Source organism: Nyctereutes procyonoides, unplaced genomic scaffold (assembly GCF_905146905.1).
Source record: "Nyctereutes procyonoides isolate TBG_1078 unplaced genomic scaffold, NYPRO_anot_genome, whole genome shotgun sequence".
NCBI classification, from domain to species: domain Eukaryota; kingdom Metazoa; phylum Chordata; class Mammalia; order Carnivora; family Canidae; genus Nyctereutes; species Nyctereutes procyonoides.
The window spans coordinates 49,800,830-49,823,625 of record NW_026575140.1 but is presented as its reverse complement, the minus strand read 5'-3'; the positions used below and the strand labels follow the sequence as shown (position 1 = coordinate 49,823,625).

Here is a 22,796-nt window from a genome sequence, read left to right as displayed (position 1 = left end):
ATAGTATTATGTCTGCAGATTAGGTTATATCTAGAAGCACATTTAAGAATTGTGCTGTTTTCTGTGAAGGTAGATATTAAAAGGAATTTCCGAAAACAGAAAAAATGCTACCTTTTCACTAAATTATCCTTCTGTTGTAGAATGTAGTTATTTTTATTAAAAATATTTTTATGTTGACTTCTAATGGGTTTATTATTTTTAAATGAATTAATAAATATTTTAAGTCTTTTTAATTCAAATATAGTAAATACCTCTCTCTCTCTCTCTCTCTATATATATATATACATTTATATATATGTATGTGTATATATATAGAATAGAACCTCCTTAGGGTCTTGAATGCTTTTTAAGAGTGTTGTATCCTTAGACAAAAAAATTTGAGACTCACTGAAGAATGATAGAATGGGTAATAAAAGGGTTGATATTTAAATTTGTTAGGGTTTGAACTTTTAATAAATATATATATATAATGTATAGCATTGATTTAAAAAGTTATATACCTTTTAACAAAAATGAAAATGTGTAAAGTTTAGAGATGTGTTGTAGCAACTAAATCAAAGGAAAAAAAGTAGTGACAGAGAGTCTATTGACAAGAGACTGGACTTCAGCAAATACACTGAAAATGTTTAGAGAGAAAATCAAGTAAAGAGTGAAGCAGACATGTTTTTAAAAGATAAGTCAGGGTTCTCCAGAGAAACAAACCAACGGGACACGTGTGTGTGTGTGTGTGTGTGTGTGTGTGTGTGTGTGTATGGAGAGAGAGAGAATATATGAGTGAGTGATTTATTTTAAGAAATTGGCTTATGTGATTGTGGACATTTGGATCTGATGATGTAGGCTGGCAGGCTGGAGACTCATAGAAGAATTGTGGCTGAAGTTCAGAGGTGATCTGCTGACAGATCCTCTTCTTGCTGGAGGGTGGGGTGAGGGGGAGAGCAGGGACCTGTCAGTCTTAGTTCTGTTAAGGCCATCAATTGATTGGGTGAAGCACCTCCACCCCCACATTCTGGAGGGTCATCTGCTTTGCTCAGAAGTCTGCTGGTTGAATTGTTAATCTCATCTAAAAAACACCTGCACAGAAACATCCAGGATAATATTTGACCAAATATCTGGGTGCTGTGGCCCAGCCAAGTTGACACATATAATTAACCATCACAAGTGTCTTTAAAACTTCTTGTTCTAATCATTTGACTAACTTTTTTTTTTTTTTTTTTTAGATTTTACTCATTTTTTCATGAGAGACACAGAGAGAGAGAGGCAGGCTCCATGCAGGGAGCCAGATGTGGGACTCGACCCTGGGTCTTCAGGATCAGGCCCTGGGCTGAAGGCGGCGCTAAACCGCTGAGCCACCCAGGCTGCCCTATTTTAATAACATTTAATAACAATTGAAATGACGGGGACAGTAGGCTTCTGTTTTTTAGAGTATTTTATCATTTTTAAAAGGATTTCAAGACAATGACAAGTAGATGACAAATATCTACTATCAAAATGCAGTGCTATATATATACAGGAGTTATATTTCTGAGGCTTGACTTATTACATTGAAAATTAATGTAATTAATTTCACTATCATATAGTGAAGAAAATGCTTGCAATGTTGCATGGTAATGGTAAAACATTGTCTCTTCTATATTCATCAGTGGAAATACCAAACAGAATGGTAGTCCTTAGCAAAGGAGGGATATAGCCTCACCACTGGAAAAATCCCTATAATAGCTATTATCTAACCCCTTAAAATACTGCAGCCTTTATGCAGTCCTCTTAAAGCTTTTAAAAGAGTGTGGCCAGAGGATTCTCCCCTTGCATACCTGCTAGGAACATAGTGATGAATTTTTTTAGCCTCAGAATTACACCTAATTCTGTAACTAACCCTGGGCCGTTATTTTTTTTTCTCTTGACTTAGTTAATGCTTTAGGTTGGATCGTACTAGTGTATTCATTTATGTAAACTAAAAATGAGGAAAAAATAAACAGAATAAGAATACTGGTAATTTTAACAATTGGGGTAGCAATGATTTCTTTTCTGCTGTGAGGAGTGTCCCTGGGAGAGGCCCACAGCTGAAGTCTGGTGAAGTTATAGGCTCAGTAAGAGGCAGAGAACAGAGCAGTGCCAGGGCAGGGAATCCTCAGGTCTACAGAGACAGGAGACCTTAAGTTTCATAGTTAACAACATGAGATTATAAATATGATAAATGGCTGATGTCTTACACGTAAATAGATACACATATGCTTTTACAGATAAGGTGATCTCAGTAGAAGAATGAGCAGTTTTATGTAAATACATGGAAAATCCTGTTAAAAAGGGAATTTGTCCTCATAGTAAAAGAAATTCAATAACACTAATGATGATTGGTGACACCAGTGATTAGTTGTTGCTTGAGAAATCACAATCATGGGGCACCTGGGTGGCTCAGTCGGCAAAGCATCTGCCTTCGGTTCAGGTCATGGTCCCAGGGTCCTGAGATCCTGGCCCTGCTCAGTGGGAAGCCTGCTTCTCCCTCTGCCCCTCCCCCTGCTTGTGCTCTCTGTCTTTCTCTCTAATAAATAAATAAGTATAATCTTTAAAAAAAATCACAATCCCTTAGTAAAGGGAAGTTATTGCAGCATTATTAACAATACCAAAGCTTAAAGTTGCTTAGATACCTTAAAATAGGAGAATTTTAAATATTTACTGGTATAGAGTGCTTTATGGAATCATGAATAAATAACAGTAATTTTGAAGAATTTATAAGTAGAGGTATGTTCAGATCATGATTATATAAGGCTAGAAAAGATAAATGACTATATTGAGCGATTCTAGTTTTATTTACTATACACACACATATGCATGCACATATATAAAAGATTGAAAGCAAATGTGTCAATATACTTAGAATCTCTAGCTGGTGCCATTATGAACAATTATTGTTTTTCTTAACCTAATTTTCTGGGTCCTCCACATTCCAATGAATATCTTATTTTTAATGGAAAACATGCATACATTTATTAGAAAAATACATTATTTGGAGGGGGAGAAGAGCAGGAGTTTTGTGATTTTGGGCTCTTTGTACATGTATGGTGGCGAGAAGTTTGAAAATGATCCACATATAACTTGATCCATTTGATAAGAATGATCTGTCTACACAAAAGGCCAGTTAGTGGTTACCTTGAGGCAACCTCACCCTAACCAGAGTAGTTGTCAGACATGCAACCTTCTTGTTTAGTATGTGTGTATCAGTGTTCTGTGTTATTTCAGATAGGAAAATGTTCTACTTTTTTCCCTTTTAGTTATTTAAATCATAAATAATTTAATTTAATACTCTTTTAGACTTCCCGGAAGCCCCGTGAAGAGCGAGATGTGTCCCAATGTGAAAGTGTAGCTTCCACTGTTTCTGCTCAGGAAGATGAAGATATTGAAGCTTCTAATGAAGAAGAAAATCCAGAAGATAGTGAAGGTATCTTAAAAATCTTAAATTTAGTTGTGACTTCCACTAGCCCAAATATATAATTATAAGCTTAGTCATTTGACTATTTAAGAATTGCTTCATTAAAGAAACAGTATTCTCATTGTTTTCATGGTATAGAGACCTTAAGCTTGAACACAATGTATTTATTCATTTAATCAACAAATATTTATGTAGCACCTGTGATGATCCAGTTCCTACAACCAGAAGATCTTTAAAATGGCAGTCCAGGGGTGCCTGAGTGACTTGGTTGGTTAAGCATCTGACTCTTGATTTCAGCTCAGGTCATGGTCTCAGATTCATGAGATTGAGCTCTACTAAGCATGGAGGCTGCTTAAGATTCTCTCTCCCTCTGCCCCTGCACTCCCCATTCACATTCTCTCTGAAAAATTAAAATTAAAAATAAATAAAATGGCAGTCCAACATCAGTAAGCTGTCTGTGCATCACTGCCATACTTATGTGTCCAGTTAGTATCATTGACTATATTTCTCTCTCTATTGCATGGAGTTGGACTTAATTCAGATTTACAATGACTTACATATGTCATATATTTCACGTAAAAGGAATTAATGATGCTATAAGCCCTGTTGAAAAGAATGTCAGCCCAAGAAGCTTAAGAACAGAAATAAAATCCTTTTTGTCACTTGAATAAATTAATGACCATTTCCTAAAAAAGTAAATATTTTCTTGAGTTTTTGCTAATTAATGAAAAAAAAAAAAAGCCCCTAGTTTATTTCAATCTGCATTACTATTAAGGTTTTCTTTTATGAATTGACTGCTTCTGAAGTTGGGATTTTCAGTGATTTTAGTAGCTCTTTATTTTATTCATGTTCATGCTTTGTATATACAAATATTTTCTCCATCTCATTCACTTTTTGTTCTGCCTTATTTTTAAATTATCAGAGTTTGGGATCCCTGGGTGGCGCAGCGGTTTGGCGCCTGCCTTTGGCCCAGGGCGCGATCCTGGAGACCCGGGATCGAATCCCACGTCGGGCTCCCGGTGCATGGAGCCTGCTTCTCCCTCTGCCTGTGTCTCTGCCTCTCTCTCTCTCTCTCTCTCTCTCTCTGACTATCATAAGTAAATAATAATAAAAAAAATTATCAGAGTTTAAATTTTGTATGTAATTAGAGCTGCTTAAGTATGTTCCTTTGTAGGCACTCATATTCTAAGCTTAGGAAGTTCTATACTTTCCAGGAGTTTCAGAAATATTAGATTTCATTTTATTTTTTTCTACAAGTTGTTATTGGCTTTGAAACTTAAATTTTGTTCTGAATGGGTTTTGGCTTTGAACAATAAGTAGCTTTTTTTCTGTGAGGTTTTGTGGAAAATGAGGCCGGTGTGGCAGGAATGAAGAGAATACTGGAGCAGCAGAGTTTTGGTAAGATTTGGCTTTTAAAAAGCTCCCTCTGGCGTCGTCGTAGAGAATAATCTGAGGTGAAAGATAGGAAGAGTTGTTTCTGGATTTACAATGGCACTTGTGAATTGAACGTAGATACTTTACGTAGATTACGGGGATAAATGAGAGGATGGATTAAAAAATTACTCCTAGGTTTCTGGTTTAATTAGATAGTAAACACTAGAAAAGAAACTGATTTGGATGTGTTGAGTCCATAGATTTAATCTAGTGTAGGAAATGCTGAATTTGTGATTCCTTTGAAATATCTAGGTAAAGATGTAAAAGATTAAAACTCTTTATAAAATGAAACCAATGATGTGGGGAAAAACCAGGGTTACAATGTTAAAAGTCCCTGTAACATTACACTAGAACTTTGCTGTCCAGCTAGTCCACACTAGATACATGTGGTGGCTGTTGAACTCTTGAAATGTGGCTAGTCCAAATTGAGATGTTCTAAATATGTAAAATATAGTCAGATTTTGAAGACTTAGTACCAAAAATGGTAAAGATCTTGCTATTAGTTTTCTATATTACTGTATTTCCACATGATTACATGGTAAAAAGATATTTCAGGCATACTGGGTTAAATAAAATACGTGGTTACAGTTAATTTATCTCTTTTTACTTTTTTAACATGGCCACTAGAAAAATTAAAATTTTAGGCAGATGTAACTCATGTTATGTTCCTGTTGAATGGCCTATTCGAGACTGTCAAACCTCCTGAGTAGAAGGAAAAGCACAGAAATAGGTAGAAATAAACCAGAATGCTGCCATTTATGGGAATGGTTTCTTGTTTCATTTTGTTTTTGCATCTTTCTTCATTTTTCAAATTTAATATAAATTATTTTTATTTATATTTATTTATTTTAAAATATTTTTTTAAGTTCTTATTTATTCAAGTAATTTCTACACCCATCGTGGGGCTCGAACTCATGACCCTGATACCGAATCTCCAGCTCCACCAACTGAGCCAGCCAGGCGCCCCTCATGTAAATTATTTTTAGATGTTAAAAGCTTTTACGCTTTCTGTTTCAGAAGGCGAGGACCATTTGACCTCTCTGTCTGAGAGAGCTCTGTAAACAGACACTCTAGCTTCCCAGTGGCCTAAGACTTCACTGAGGCCATCCAAGGAGTATCATTCATCCCAAATAGCTACTTTCAATCATGGCTTCTGTCACCACCTGAAACATGTTCATTATCAGATTTTTATGCTGTATCATTATCTTTAAGGTGCTGAAAATAGTTCTGATACAGAAAGTGCTCCTTCTCCTTCACCAGTTGAAGCTGTCAAGCCCAGTGGAGATAGCACTGACAATGGGACTTCTCGAGGAAACACTGAACCTGGGGCTGAACTCGAGTCCACAGTAGAACCTGCACCCAGTACGTCTCCCTCCTTGGCAGTGCAAAGTGCAAAACCAGTCGAAAGTGAAAGTGCGGAAGCGCAGGCGAACGACAGCATTGCCGTTGAGGCAGCAGAGCCCATGGACATTGAACATCAGGAGCACAGTGCTGAAGGGACTTCTGTTCTTGAGCTCCCCACGACTGCCAAATCTGACTCCATAGACGTGGAGATGAGGGTGCCAGAGAGCAATCCGTCTAAAGTTGAAGGTGATACCAAAGAAAGAGACCTGGAGAGAGTGGGCGAGAAGACAGAGCCTAGAGACGAAGACTTGGTGGTTGCCCAGCAGATAGGCACCCAGAGGCCTGAGCCTCAGTCGGACAATGACTCTAGTGCCACCTGCAGTGCAGATGAAGATGTGGATGGAGAGCCCGAGAGGCAGAGGTGAGACTTGCTTCTCTAACATTATCCCATTCTTGGGCCCTGTTGCATGCTGACTGAGTCACGGGGCACTGCTGGCCACAGAGATTGTTCCTGTATGAGTATTGGCAGGTTAGAGGCAGTCTGCATACTTTTCATGTTGGGTTATGATGATGTTCATCTGTTTAAATAACCAAGAAAAATTGTGTGATCATTATTTTCTAATGAAGAAGATAATTTTTTTCCATTTTGATTGTTACATGCATTCCATATGTAACAAAGAAGGGGATTTCATCTAAGAAAAGTTGTGAAATCAACTACAGATGACTGCCATTCCTGGTATTGGAAGCAGTATGCTGTGGTGGTGAAGGCAGAGGCAGGAGGCGTTGGCTTTTTTGCTTTGGGACCATATGGCTTCAAAGCAAGGCCTACTGTACCTGTGTATTAGATGTTAGAAAATGTTCAGAGGAGGAACATGTTCAGTGTTCTGAAAATGTATTAGAAAGCATAATTTAAATATAAGACAGTGGTAATTATCATGATCACTTTGTATGTCAGTTAAAATTTTAGGTTATTCATATTTGTAATTTTAAATATATATAATATAGGGGCACCTGCGTGAGCACCTGCCTTTCGCTCAGGTTGTGATCCCGGGGTCCTGGGATTGAGTCCTGCATCTTGGCTCCCCACAGGGAGCCTGCCTCTCTGCCTGTGTCTTTGTCTCTCTCATGAACAAGTAAATAAAATATTATATTGTTCAAATATATATAAAACAAATGTAGAACTACTTTTATTTATTTATTTATTTAAAAAGATTTTATTTATTTATTCATGAGAGACAGAGAGAGGCAGAGACATAGGCAGAGGGAGAAGCAGGCTCTATGTAGGGGTCCCGATGTGGGGCTCCATCCTGGGACTCCAGTATCATGCCCTGAGCAAAAAGGCAGATGCTTAACCACTGAGCCACCCAGGTATCCTTAGAACTACTTTTAATCATTAAATTAATGATATAAAATCTATCTTTATGTTTTTATATAAATTACAGTAAAGAGATTTTTATTTTACTGGATTAGATACTGCTTTATTTAATATATGTATTTTCCTTGGGATTTCCTTTTACTTGAAAGACATGGGATCACGTAGAATCACAGTAGAACGTTTGGTATAAATTCTAGAAATGAATTTGTTTAAAGCATCATTTAATCAGAAACCCAATTCAGCTCTTTTTTCTCTTTCTCCACCCTGCAAATTCTAGAAATGAATTTGACTAAAATGTAATTTAATCAGAAACCCTATTCGACTCTTTTTTTTCTCTTTCTCTCCCCTGCCCTCCTTTCTACGGAAGAGGCAAATAAGCCATTCAGTAGCGAGCCAAATTCTGATCATCTAAGATGAGGAATATCTGTGTTTTCCAATATTGGTTTTGGTAACTATATTTGTAAGTGAGGGAAAAATTAGGATGGTAGTAATCTTAAAGGAGGACTATCTTAAGAGATAAACATGATAGTAATCTTGAAATTCAGAAATTCCTTGTAAATTTATGGTAGTCTTTGAATAACACTCTATGTCTGCATCACATCCAAACTGTCAAAATGACACTTCCAATTTTCTACATCTTTAATACCATCTTTATTCTTTATGTTAAAGGTTGGTTGTTTTCTTTTATACATTTCTAATTTTCTTATCAATTTGTAATTTTTTTAATGTTCATCTTTCCCCGGTAACATTGGCAAGTATGATCCAGCCAGAAAGGTACAGCACTAGTATATGATCTCCCCGCTCTGTATATTGGGTATCCTAAGCTCCATTGTAGGTCCTGAAACTGGGTGAAGCAGGCGGAGTGTAGGATGGCAGGGGCTGTGGGGGACAGAGGAGCACGTGTTGTTTGAAAGGGCAGCTGCTATAAATTTGGTATGTGGTTACCATGTGGGAATGCTGGTCCTGTGAGGCCATTTTTTTCCACTCTTCATGAGAAACCAGGAGCCCAGAATTTGGGATGAAATTCTCCATTTTGGAATGGTACTGGGCAGATGTTTGAAAAAATACTCTATGATCCTGGCAAAACATCCTGTAATAGGTAGCTAATTTGTAATCTGTGTTAGTGGTAGATTGGTATTTTATAATGGAATTTGTTCAGACTGGATAGTTAGATGCAGATGATTAGATTCAGATAAATTTCAACCTATAAATTAATGGTAGGTTTCTTTACTTGGAAAATTAAGGTTATAGATTCCCATTTTCCTTACTCTTCACATATCTTCTAAGGTTAATATATTGTGTGTGTGCACATACATATTAACTTAAAAGGAATTATGATTAGAGCTCCTGGGTGGTGCAGTCACACTCTTGGTTTCAGCTCAGGATGTGATCTCAGGGTTGTGGGATCCAACCCTTTGGGCTCTGCACCCAGCAGGGAGTCTGCTTGAGATTCTATCTCACTTTCCTTCTTCCATGCCTCCACTCTCTCTAAAATAAACAAATCTTGGGATGCCTGGGTGGCTCAGTGGCTGAGTGTCTGCCTTCGGCTCAGGGCGTGATCCCAGGATTCGTGATCAAGCCCCACATCGGGCTCCCTGAATGGAACCTGCTTCTCCCTCTTGCCTATGTCTCTGCCTCCCTCTTTCTGTGTCTCTCATGAATGAATGAATGAATGAATGAATGAATGAATGAATAAATAAATAAATATTTTTAAAAAAATCTTTAAAAAAAAGAAGGAATTATGACTGTACATTTAAAATCTTAAGAATATATTAATATATCTTTTTTTATTGCCAATTGCAGAATGTTTCCTATGGACTCAAAGCCTTCATTGTTAAATCCCCCTGGATCTATACTGGTCTCATCCCCAATAAAACCAAATCCACTGGACCTGCCACAGCTTCAGCACAGAGCTGCTGTTATCCCACCAATGGTAAGTTTTAAAAGTGAGTAAGAGAAGTAAAGTTGAGAAACAAAGATTATTAAAGATACCTTCTCTTCTTTAATCAGTACTTGATTTTTTTAAAAATTGTAAAAAACACAGCATAAAATTGATCATCTTAACTGTTTTTATGTGTATAGTTCAGTAGTGTTAAATATATACATGTTGTGAAATAGGTCTCTTGAACTTTTTCGTCTTAGAAAAGTGCAACTCTCTTCCCCTTAAACCAGAACTCTCTTTTCCCCCTTCCCCCAGCTCCTGACAACCACCACTCTCCTTTTTGTCTCAATGAATTTGGCTAGATACCTCATATAAGTGGGATCCTACTGTACTTGTCTTTTTGTGACTACTTGTTTCACTCATAAAATCTTCAAGGTTCATCCAGGTTGTAGCATGTGTCATAATCTCCTTTCTTTCTGAAACTGATCATATTCCACTGTATTCACATACCCCATTTTGTATATCCATCCGTCACTCGATTGCTTTTCAAATGGACTCATTGTAATGGTTGATTGAAATGGTTATTTCCATTTCAGGAAAAAAAAACACCAAAGAAGTATAATCCCCTAGCCATAAATATTCTTAAGCTTTGTTTTTATTTTTTTATTTTGCTATGAGACAGTAATAGAATAAATCTAGAATTAGGTTTTGGATATTTAGAATGAATTCTGGCAATTATAACTGACTTCAGTTTACAGTTCCAAATCTAGTTTTATTTACATTTTACTTTGATAATCTCTACAAGTTTGACTCCTTTTGGGCACTGAATTCCAAACTTGAATATTGCTCTCTTACTTAGTAATGTATTAGCTCTTGCTTTTCTTCAGGGGATCAAGCTTTGTTTCCTGTCTCACATGATAATTGTAAAAAGTTAAGGGTGTGCTGATGATAGACTTGTAAAAAAAAATCATTAAACATTTGTTTTGTTCATTCATTTATATACTCAAATGGACATTTATCGAGTGAGTGTCTGCCTAGTTCAAGACAACATTGTTAATCCTGTATGGAATATTTACGTATCGTAATCTCTCAGTTCAAAAAACTTAGAGATTTGTCTTGATAATAAGACATAGAAAAATATTATGGTAAAATTTAAGTGAATTATAAAAATGTGATGCTCTATTAAGTTGAAAAATATAGTATGGTCATTTCAGAGGAAGGAGAGCTTCCTTCTTAATGAGACAACTAAAGAAGACTCCACATAGGAAATAATATTTTGGTTGGACCAAAACAATTCATTTGGCTTTATAGCAAAAGGAGGAAGAGCCGTGTTTACATAAGCCAAAGCACAAAGGCAAGAAAATTATGTATATGTTTTGGGGTCAGTGAAAAATTCTACTTATAGTAGAGGAAAAAAACTGTGGAAGTCTTTATTTAGATAATAGGTTCTATAAAAGTCAGATCTCTACTCTTCCCTGGAACTTTTTTGTATTCATGAAGTAATGGACTGTGTTAGAGGCTGTTCATTTAGTATTGAACCAAACACGTTGCGTTCTTTCCTTCCTGAAGTAAGAGACGGAAAATAAACAAAGAAAACAGACATATTATTGCGAATTGTGCTGTTGGAAATGCTGTCTGTGTAGCCTTAATGAAAGAAATAGGGCTCTTAGAAAAGAAAAAAGAAAAAAAAGTGCAGCCTCAGTGGCTCAGCGGTTTAGCACCACGTTTGGCCCAGGTTGTGATCCTGGAGACTGGGGATCGAGTCCCACATTGGGCTGCCTGCATGGAGCCTGCTTCTCCGTCTGCCTGTGTCTCTCATGAATAAATAAATAAAATCTTAGGGGAAAAAAAAAAGAAAGAAAGAGGGCTGCAGTGAGGAGGGAAATGAAGAGGGACAGTTGGGGTGGCCTGTCTGTAACGCCCATCCCGCTGTGTTAGTAAGTTTGTTGTAGGAGGTGAGGCAGATCAGTTCAGGCTGTCTGCCAGGTTTCTGCCTTTCGCCATTGAGGTTCCATTTTCTAAGACAGAGGTCACTGAAGGTTCAGAAGCATTGAGTTTAGGGAATGAACAGTTCCCATTTGAATGCAAGTTTTGAGGTGCTTTGAGAATACTTAAGTGGAGTTGCTAAGCGTCTATCCGTGAGTATGGGACTCAGAGCAGACATCTTAGAAATATAAATATAAATATATAATTTATATAAATATAAACATATAATTATATATAAATATATAATTTATATAAATATAAATTGATGAGCCATTAACATATAGATGACATTTATTTTATTTTATTTTTTTTTAAATTTTTATTTATTTATGATAGTCACACAGAGAGAGAGTGAGAGGCAGAGACACAGGCAGAGGGAGAAGCAGGCTCCATGCACCGGGAGCCCGACGTGGGATTCGATCCTGGGTCTCCAGGATCGCGCCCTGGGCCAAAGGCAGGCGCCAAACCGCTGCGCCACCCAGGGATCCCTATAGATGACATTTAAATCCACAGAAGTGGGTATGATTAGAGAGAACCTGGGGAGGAAGGGGAGGACCCAGGGCTGAGCTACCAGGGATTTGACCATCATAAGTTAAAAAGCAGAAGTATTTTCTGATTTTGATCTCTCTTATCACAACTTTTGTGACTTCTGTTCTGTTCTGAAAGTAAATGCTCAGCATTCAAAGCATTTTATACTCTAAGATTACTTTGATCAAAAAATGATGAAATCAAATCAACCAGGACGCTACAGAAATGAGCATTATTTGCAACACAGGGTTATTGTTATGTTGGCCATTGACTGACTGAGTGACCGACTTGTTTGTTTGTTCGTTCGTTCATTCATTCATTCATTCATTCATTCATTTGATGTATTTATTCATGAGAGACACAGAGAGAAGCAGGCTCCATGCAGGGAGCCCGATGTGGGACTTGATCCCATGACCCCAGGATCATGCCCTGGGCTGAAGGCAGACACTCAACCACTGAGCCAACCAGGCATCCCAGCCATTGACATATTTAAAGATTTTTCTTTCTTCTGCAGGTTTCCTGTACCCCATGTAACATACCAATTGGAACCCCGGTAAGCGGCTATGCCCTCTATCAGCGACACATTAAAGCAATGCATGAATCTGCACTCCTAGAAGAGCAGCGGCAGAGGCAAGAGCAGATAGACTTGGAATGTAGAAGTTCTACAAGTCCCTGTGGCACCGCCAAGAGTCCCAGTAGAGAATGGGAAGGTAGGTAGAGCTGTCAGCACAAAGCACTTCTCTGAAGGGAGACAAAACTTTACTCAAACGTAGTGTCCTCTGTGCTTTATAGTTTATCTGCATGTCAGTTGATTAATTACTCTTGTCCCCAATACAAAGAATTCATTTAAATTGACCTCAGTTCAACTTTTGAGGAATGTCAGCATAATTGACAACTCAAGGAGGCAGTAACATTTGTAATCATTTTTGTTAATATGAGTTTTCTGATACTGCTCTCTCTGTTGGAAGACTATGTAAAAAGCCATGCTTTCTGCTCCATTCATCTGAGTTTTCAGAGTAAGTGAGAATTGTTTTCCTGTCCCCCAAGCAAATCACACTTAACAACAGGGTAGTTAGTACTCATGCTCTGATAGGATGGGAGACAACTTTGTGTGTAGGACCAGTCAGCTCTCACCTCAGCATTTACCAGTTGTATGGCCAAGGACAAGGCCCTTAACTTTTCTGGCTTTTAGTTCTCTCATCTGTAAAGTGCAACTTATGATCTATCTGCCTATCTCCCTATCTGTATTTCTATCTTGCTGAGATTACAGCCCGTAAGAAAGAATTAGCATTCAGTGTTGTTTTGTAACACATGGCTCAATGTTATTCTTTGTATAATATCGTATATAATACACATACAACTTAAAATAATAGTGCACCAGTATATACTTAGTATAATAGATTCCACAAAAATACTGTTATCATTGTTATGTCCCTATTGTTATTTCAAGTGACAGATTTGAGTTGTGCATGCTCTTTTTTAAGGGTTTTTTATTTCTAAATAATCTCTATACCCAATATGTGGCTTGAACTCCCACCCCTAAGATCAAGACTTACACGCTTCACCAACCGAGCCAGCCAGCACCCCTGCGCATGCTCTTTTTAGTTGTGTATGGTACACCTAATTTCTTTAAAAATAAGGGCGGCAGGGGAAGGAGTGATTTCTAAGTTGTAATAAATTCCTCTGGCATGGTTAGGAAATGGCACATGTGTTCTGATTGATAGCTGACCTACCAGCTACATGCTATGATATGCTTAGAATATAAGACTATTAAAGTCTTTGTTACTGTGGTTTAGGTTTTTTGGTAATGATTCAAGTACCTTATATAGATAAGTAAGAGCAATTAGCTGTAGAATGCCATACATTTCAAGGGCTATTTAGTATAAAATAGGATCTGTGGTACTTAATGGATCTTGACCCCGTCCCCACCAGTCACACCAGTAATGAGTTATTAGTCATTATATGGCACACTGAACCTTTTATGTTAGAGTTTTAAATGTAAGATTGCTGGTGTTTTAAGTATAAATCTTATGCTAGTAAAAATGTGGACCAGAGTGGTTATACCCAGTAAGGCTGGGTGCATAATAAGTGCTAAATGAGTATTTCTTGAGGGAAGGTAAAAATCTTGATGATTTGGTGGCTTTTAGTACATTGTACATGGAGAATCCTCATTCAGTAACTCAGTAGTTGATGCAGTATGTACTAGTAATTACATGTTGAAGGAATGAATTAAATGGAGTATAAATGGACTTAGCAGAAGTGCTTGTCTTTTGAGCAATCCAATTATGAGAAAATCTGTCATGATGAGAATGATGAATTATAGAGGAATTTAAAAGTCTATCAATGTATTCCTTGCGTAAATGATTTAGAATAAATATTGGAGGAAGAATTAGAGCCTAGAAAAAATGACATTCAGATGATATTTGCCAAATTCATGCTAAAGCTGAACATTATCTGGTTAATTATATCTCGATCATTGTAATGTGCATGTCATATGGTTATTTTAAGACCTCAGTATCTTTTCTTGATTGACTTTACAAATTGGTTGTATTTGGAAGCTGGAGACACTGAATCAGGCTAGAGCCCAAATTCTGAGACTCTAAACAATGAACTGCATTTCTCTGGTCACTCACATTAATCCATTTGGTTTAGATCAGAGTGTTATCCTAATTTTTAATCATAATGCAGTGATCTTAAAACCATCCTGTAATTATATTTTTTATTAACACAATACTGAGCTGTTTATAATATGACATCAGTTTGGTTCAAGGTGAGTCTAGACACTAGGGTGGTTGATTACACTTTATATCAAGGTTAGGTTTTGTTTTAGCTCATCTAGTATGTTTGTGTAGTTATTTAACGAAATGCCGAAGACTCTCCTGAATTTATAACTATCCATAGTTCAGTGTGAAGGATAATTTCCCTTATACTTACATATCTCCCTCACATAATCATATACTTTCATTTAAATTGCTTGTATATACAGAATGATGTTTTCAATGCAACATCATAGAATAGTTTATAGAATGTTAAATACAGTGATAGTGTGGATTTGCCTGTAAACCATCACCAAACCGGTAGAGTTTACTTGAATTAGGACCCTGATTTTGACTTATCCCTTCATGGTCTCATTTAGAAAGTAACTGGCAGCACCTGTTGTCTGTCTCTTTCAGAGTATTCATCTTAGTGTAGTGAGTAACACAATTATTTTAAGTGTGCCCTTTTCTTTCTGTAGAAAAACTTGGGAAAACCCTGAAAGAACAATTGTTTTCACTTTCCAGGAGCATTTACACAAGTTAACCCCTACTTTCTTGTGAAGCCTTTTTTTCTTGAAGGGAGGGCACTCAAAACATACACATGTAGAGAGAGTTATTAGAATTGCAGTGCAGGTTTAACAGAATCAGCTCAGTTGAATGAAAAGTTAATGCTTCTCTGCAACTGAATCTTGTTTATTTTATTGCTTTATTTTTTCAGCTTTGAGTATATGATGATTTAAATATTCATCTGTATTTAGAACCATCTAAATTTCTGCCCCCCCCCCTTTTTCTTTAATACTATGACAAGATAGTTTCCACATTATTAGAAACTTACTGGGAATTGTGAAACAATCACATAGAATTTATAATCATAATTTACCATGTTAAATTTTCCAGAAAGGAAGGCATGATTTTCTTTTGAAGTTGGTTTATTTTATAAATCTGCACAGCACTGGGGCAGTTAATCCAATTCATTATATTAATATGTCTAAGAAGGGAAGAGAACCATCATCTTGATGGATACCCCAGAAGCATCCGAAAGTCAACACCCAGTGCTTCAGGGAGGCATAATTGACTTTGTAGTTTTGAACTCAGAGTCAGGCTTATGCTGCTGGTAGCATGACATTGACTGGGCAGTCTGGTGTGATTCTTTGGACGTTCAGTTTCCTCATCTGTGAAATGGTGTTAATAATCTCATTGGTCATCAGGGCTCAGTGAGATAATTCATGTAATTCACAGTGCTTTGCACAGACTACATACTTAATATTTGCTGGTATTACTAGAATTTTTCTGGTTTTTAAAAATAGTAAGCCAGAGAATTCTTTATGCCTTGTGCTAATGAAACTATTTGAAACCAGTTACCAAAAAAAAAAAAAAATGAAACCAGTTACAAGCTTTCCATTTAATAGTGAAATGCTAGAGACCTTTTCTTGGGATAGGAACTATCAGGTGCCAACTACTACTTACTGTAGTACATTAAAGAAAAAAAGAAACAAAAATAGATGTAGCTATTTGAAGAGAGAAGACAAATCATTGTTCACAGGATAATATTATCCACCTAGAAAGCCTATAAGAATCAATTGAAAAGTTATTAGAACAAAAAGGAAAGTTCATTAAGTTTCTCAGGAAAATAAATGAGATACAGAAATCCACATCTTTCTTTCCTATAGATCTACAATAATCAGGTATACAAGCAAACTCATACATATGAAAAAGATGCCTCTCCTAACACCAAAATGTAAAATACCTACAAATAATTTTTGACAAGGAATGTATAAGTAAGACCTATATGAAAAAGTCTAGATTCCTCAATTAGAAAGTTCATTATTATAGAGTGTCAGGTCTCCTATATTCATAAACTTAATGCAATTCCAGTGACATTTTGTTTGGAGAAGGATTTTAAATTTAGATTTATCGCGGCAGCCCAGGTGGCTCAGCGGTTTAGCGCCGCCTTCAGCCCAGGGCCTGATCCTGGACATGGGATTGAGTCCCATGTCGGGCTCCTTGCATGGAGCCTGCTTCTCTCTCTGCCTGTGTCTCTGCCCCCCCCCCCCATGAATAAATGAATAAAATCTAAAAAATAAAAAAATAAATAAATAAATTAAGATTTATCTGGAAGAATAAATGGATCAGACTAGGTAAGCAAAAGAATAATAAAATGAATGGGAATTTGTTCCAGCCGACATTAAAGTAGCCCATACCTGAGTGGTTTGGGTTACACATGATTTTCACTTTCTTCTTTGTGCTTTTCTGATTTTTCAAAATTACAATATCAATTTTATTTTAAAATGGAAAAATATAAATATAATTCTGTGTAGTTGTTTTTTTTTTTTTTTAAGATTTTATTTATTCATGAGAGACACAGAGAGAGAGAGAAAGAGAAAGAGACACAGGCAGAGGGAGAAGCAGGCTCCCTGCATGGAGTCTGATGTGGGACTCCATCTCAGAACTCCAGGATCATGCCCTGGGCAAAAGGCACGCGCTAGACCGCTGTACCACCCAGGCGTCCCAATTCTGTGTAGTTTTAAGTCTTAATGTGACTGCATATCTGATATACCCTTTAAATGCTTAAGTTTTTTTTATACTTTATGTGGAGGTAAATTATATGGAGTAATTTTTATTAGCATTATTGTAATAAAGTCCATAGATTTGTATGCTTATATAGGGTTTTTTGGATTAACTTGATCTGCATCTTCTAAGAAAAGGTTCTTCCATTTCTTAATTATGTTTATTTCTCGAATATTAAGTGGTGGGTTTCAACAGGCTGAGTATATAAGAGTTGAAATTCTCAGAGATATGACTAATTCAAGCAAGCCTTGAATTCACCAAATGGCTGGATAATCTGATGTTTGCCTGTTGTGATCTTTATTGCATGTGAAAACACTTGGTCTTCCTAAGAAGAAGAAAGACAAGTTCTTTGTCCTTTAAAGGGAAAACTCATAATTTTATTTTTGAGGGTTTTATTAGGTCATAATGATGGTGCATACACAGAAGATTTAGATTTAGAGGGTTTTTAAACCTCTCTGTGGGTGGATTTCCCCCAGGAATTTTAGATTTTAATATTAGTATATAGTTGGATCTGCCCCTGGATGGTGTGGGCTTGGTCCTTTCACACTTACTATTTTAATTTGGGGTTCTTCCCTTATTTTGATAACTTTAACTTTCATAGGAAAATCAGTCGCCTATATGCCTTATGCTGAGGTCAAACGTGCTCTAGAACAGGAAGCACAGATGCACAATACCGCAGCAAGGTCAGCATCACCGTGTAGGCTCTCTCCGAGAGAAGTCAGTAAAGCCGCTCCACAGCCTGATATGAGTGCAGCCCGCTATAGTGTCCCGCCAGGTAAATATTGTTCCTCTGTGCCGTGGCTGCTGGCCATCTACCTACAGGTGCTAGACATGGGTGGTTTGATCTCGTGAATGAGCTGCCTTTCCAGGACATGTTCTCCCTGTTTCAAAATTATTTTATTGTTTCTCTACATCCCATATGTTAGTTGTATACAGTTGAGGTTTACTGGGCCCCTGGGAAATTTGTGTTTCTACATTTATACTGTGACATTTACTGGCTTTTCTTTTAAGAGTCCATATACTATGTAAATATCTTTAGATTCCCTCTCCGGTCTCAAGAAATTCAAGTCTGTGAGAGCCAGAATCAGTAAATGTTTCTCAAATTCTGCAGGATGGAAAGAGGACATACAACTGGCTGTTTGGTCATGTCTGTACGTTGTCCATAGTTATAGTATCAGCTGCTCCTAAGAAGCAAGTCCAAAGAGTGATGGAGAGAGAGGAAAGATTCCTAAAGATTGTCATTTGTCTATGCTAAGCAGAAGTAGTTTGAAATGAACATCAGCTTGAGAGCTCTGGTTTGACAGGGAGTTGAATATTTCAACCTCACAAATATCATGTGTGACCTGAATTTGTATATGGATTTAATTCAAGTGAAAGAGAAATTTAAAATAGAAATGTTTATCCTCAGCCTCATCTTGCACTTGAAATTCAGTATGTGATTTAAAAATTCAGGAATGACCGAGACAGAGTGTTGCAAACTATGAAATTGACTATTTTAAATCATTTTTTTCTTCCCTTTTTAAAGTCCTGCAGCCTGCTCCACATCAAGTGATAACTAATCTCCCTGAAGCAGTTCGGCTTCCGACGACTCGACCCACCAGGCCACCTCCTCCTCTCATCCCATCATCCAAAACCACAGTGGCTTCAGAAAAACCATCTTTTATCCTGGGAGGCTCCATCTCACAGGTAAAATGCCTTCCCTTCCCAGGAAATTTCTATTGAGTATTGCTTTGGTAAAAGTTTTCCCTTTTTGTCACTAATTGCCTGAGTCTTAATAAATAAAAATCTGTCTGTATGTGAAGCGACAATGACCAGAAAATACAGCAGTCCTCATACTCCATGCCACACATGGGAAGTTTGTGTGAGTTAGGTGCCCAAAGTGAGTGGCCATGATGCATCGTCTGGTTTAACTTACCAAAAGCATTGCTGTGCCCTGAGGGTTAGTGTAGTGTAGATGAAAGATGAATCTTTTCAAGTGCTAAATATGTGTTGACTCTTATAAAGGCTCTAAATACTAAATTGTAGATGGTTAGTAAGCCCCAGTTCATTCTGGCTTCAGTAGCGATATCTTTTCTTCCTGGTGTAGTACTATATATATGTATATACATATATATATATGTATATACATATATATATATATATATTTATTTATTTATTTATTTATACACACACACATACACACTACATATATGTATACACACACACATATTTTTTTTTTTAATTTTTATTTATTTATGATAGGCACACAGTGAGAGAGAGAGAGGCAGAGACACAGGCAGAGGGAGAAGCAGGCTCCATGCACCGGGAGCCCGACGTGGGATTTGATCCCGGGTCTCCAGGATCGCGCCCTGGGCCAAAGGCAGGCGCCAAACCACTGCGCCACCCAGGGATCCCCACACACATATTTTTTAATATGGTCTTATCTTAATGGTTGAAAAGTTTTGACTAATGTGCCTGACCAGCAGTCACCACAGTCCTGTCAAGTTATAGAACAATTTCTTCACTTCTAGATGTTTTCTCAGCCCCTTCTGCCTGAAGCAACCACTGTTTTTGCTTCCTATTATGCAGAGTAGTTTTGCTTTTTCTAGAACTTTATATAAATGGACTCACACAGTGTGTACTTCTCTATGTCTGTCTTCTTTAACTTAACATAATGACTTTAAGGATTCATCCAGGGTTTTGTGTGATCAGTAGGTTTGTTTTTTTTATTGTTGAATATTACTCTGTTGTATGAACATATATACTGGTTTGTTTATCCATTTTCTCGTTATTGGAAGCCTGAGCTATTTGTAGTTTTTGGCTGTGGTGAATAAAGCTGATAAGAACATTCTTGTACTGGCTCTTTGTAGACCTGTGTTTTCATTTCTGTTGTGTAATCAATCCCCTGAGAGTGGAATTGCTCGATATATGTTTTACTTTATAATTTTCCAGAGTGGGTCTAGTTTTACACTGCTACCAGCAGTGTGTAAGCCTTCATGTTGCTTCATTTGCTCTTCGCAGTCTTTTTTATTTTAGTCCTATTACTGGGTATGTAATATTTCATTGTGGCTTTAGTCTGTGTATCCCTGGCAGCAAATGATGTTGAACATTTTTTGGTATACTTGTCATTTATATGTTTGATTGTGAAGTGACTATCTTATTACCTGTTTTTATTGGTATTTTTGGTTAGTAGATTATAGAAGTACTTTATATATTATGGATGTAAGGTCTCATATATTTTAAAATATTTTCTCTTGTGGCTTGTATGTTTTATTAAAACGTTTTTTGATGAGCAGAAATTTTAAGTTTTGATGAAGTCCATATATAATTTTTTTTTCCTCATATGATTAGTTCTTTTTCTTTAAGAAAACTTTGCTTTAGGGTTGTGGAGATATTGTGTTTTCTTCTGAAAGCTTTATATTTTGGGCTTTTATAAGTCTGTGATCCACATGAAATTAATTTTTGTGTGCAACGTGAGGTGAGGTCAGGATCAGGATTAATTTATCCTTCTGGGTTTGTAGTTCCAATAACACTGGTTAAAAAGTCTTTTCTTATTTGATCGCTTTAGGGCCTTTGTCAGAAATGATTTGACTCTGTGTTTGGTCTATTTCTGGACTCTGTTCTGTTCAGTTGACCTACTTGCCTATACTTTTATCAGCACCACAATTGTGATTATTGTAGCTTTATGGTAAGTCTTGAAATCATGTGGTATAAGTCTTGTAAGGGCTTTTATTTTTCAAGATTGCTTTGGCTCTTCTATGACTTCGGCACATCCGTATAAATTATAAATGTCAGTTTCTAACAAAAATTCTGCTGGGATTATGGTAAAGGATTATGTTAAATCTCTGGATTATTTTGGGATAGAAAAGTAGATCTTGAGAATGTTGAGTCTTCTAATCCATGAAACATATTTCCATTTATTTAGGTCTTTAAAATCTTTCATAGTTTTCACTGTAGAGGTTTTGTTAGATTTATTTTCAGTTAATATGATTATTTGTAATGTATTTTGTATTTTAATAAGTATTATTTTTTAAAATTTCAATTTCCAGTTCCTATAGGTATATTTTAAAAAGTTGATTTTTTAATATTCACTTTGTCTCCTGCAAGATTCACTTATTTGCTTCTTATTTATTTTGAGGTGTTGATTTATTTGTTTTGAGGAAGAGTAGATTTCTTAGGATTTTCTATGTGAGCATGTCATCTGCAAATCAAGATAATTTTACTTCTTCCTTTCTAGTCTTTCTTATTTTATCAAACTGGCTTGTGTGGAACTTTTAGTAATTTTTTTTTTAAGATTTATTTATTTATTTGAGAGACCAAGGTTGGGGGGAGAGGGAGAGAGCAAATTTTAAGTAGGCTTTCCACTGAATGAGGGGACTGAGGAACCCTATATGGGGCTCGATCTCACATCCCTGAGATCATGACCTGAGCTGAAATCAAGAGTCAGATGCTTGGGACACCTGGGTGGCTCAGCGGTTGAACATCTGCCTTTGGCTCAGGGCATGATCCTGGGGTTCTGGGATCGAGTCCCACATCGGGCTCCCTGCATGGAGCCTGCTTCTCCCGCTGCCTCTCTCTTTCTGTGCCTCTCATGAATAAATAAAATCTTAAAAAAAAAAAAAAGTCAGATGATTAACCGACTGAGCCACGCAGACACGCCATAGTAGAATGTTTAGAGGAAGTGGTGAAAAGGATATGCTTTCCTTGTTGCCCATTTTAGGAGGGAGACATTCAGTATTTCACTGGTAGATATGTTAACTATAGCCTTTTCATAGGTACCTTTCATCAGATTGAAGATGTTTCCTTATATTCTTTGTTTGCTGAGGGTCTATATTTTTCTCCAGTTTTTGTACTTTGCAACTTCAGAATTTCTGTACAGTTCTTTTTTTTATGATTTCTTTTTGTTGATATTCTTTGTATGAGGAGACATCATTTTCATACTTTCCTTTAATTCTTTAGACATGATTCCCTGTCGTTCTTTGAACATATTTGCAATAGCTGATTAATGATATAACAGTCTTTTTCTGGCAAGTCTTTATTTATTCATTGCATTTTTTTCCCTATGTGTGTGGGTCATGCTTTCTTGTTTCTTGTAATTTTTGTTTAAAAAATGACATTTTATGTAAGGTGCCAACTGTGGAAATCATTCTTCTCTCTCCCTAGGGTTTGCTATTGTTGCTTTTATTTTTGTTGATACTTGCTTTGTGACTTTTCTGAACTATAACTCTGTAAAGTCTGTATTCTTGTGACGTGTATGGTCACTGAAGTCTCTTTGCTTCACTTCCTGGTCAGCTAAGGCTTGATAGACTCCAGTGCTTGGAATACCTAAATGTCCCAGTCTTTCCTGAGTGGCTCTCTGTGTGTGCTGGGTACACCTTCAACAGTCAGCCAGGCAACTGGCAACTCTGCCTTAGTCTTCACTTCCTGATTTCACAGAGCTTTAAGGTCAGCCAGAGTTGAGAACTTAAGGCCTTCTCATGTCTTTCTTGGGCATCTGCATAGCCTTGCACATGCACATGG

The 22,796-nt window shown here is 36.9% G+C and overlaps 1 protein-coding gene across 12 annotated transcripts in view; it reads left to right on the top strand.

Annotated features, from left to right (window-relative positions):
* NCOR1 (nuclear receptor corepressor 1) overlaps window positions 1-22,796 on the top strand; it is a 151,565-nt gene that overhangs the window by 93,537 nt on the left and 35,232 nt on the right. For 6 of the 12 annotated variants that reach the window (XM_055305354.1, XM_055305353.1, XM_055305362.1 and 3 more), the window contains 7 exons: window positions 3,307-3,433; window positions 4,760-4,822; window positions 6,071-6,623; window positions 9,381-9,510; window positions 12,488-12,683; window positions 17,899-18,072; window positions 18,823-18,983. In XM_055305354.1, coding sequence (XP_055161329.1) covers window positions 3,307-3,433; window positions 4,760-4,822; window positions 6,071-6,623; window positions 9,381-9,510; window positions 12,488-12,683; window positions 17,899-18,072; window positions 18,823-18,983 — 1,404 coding nt within the window. The remainder of the gene's footprint in view (window positions 1-3,306; window positions 3,434-4,759; window positions 4,823-6,070; window positions 6,624-9,380; window positions 9,511-12,487; window positions 12,684-17,898; window positions 18,073-18,822; window positions 18,984-22,796) is intronic. The other 6 variants (XM_055305363.1, XM_055305360.1, XM_055305357.1 and 3 more) reach the window with 5 other exon arrangements.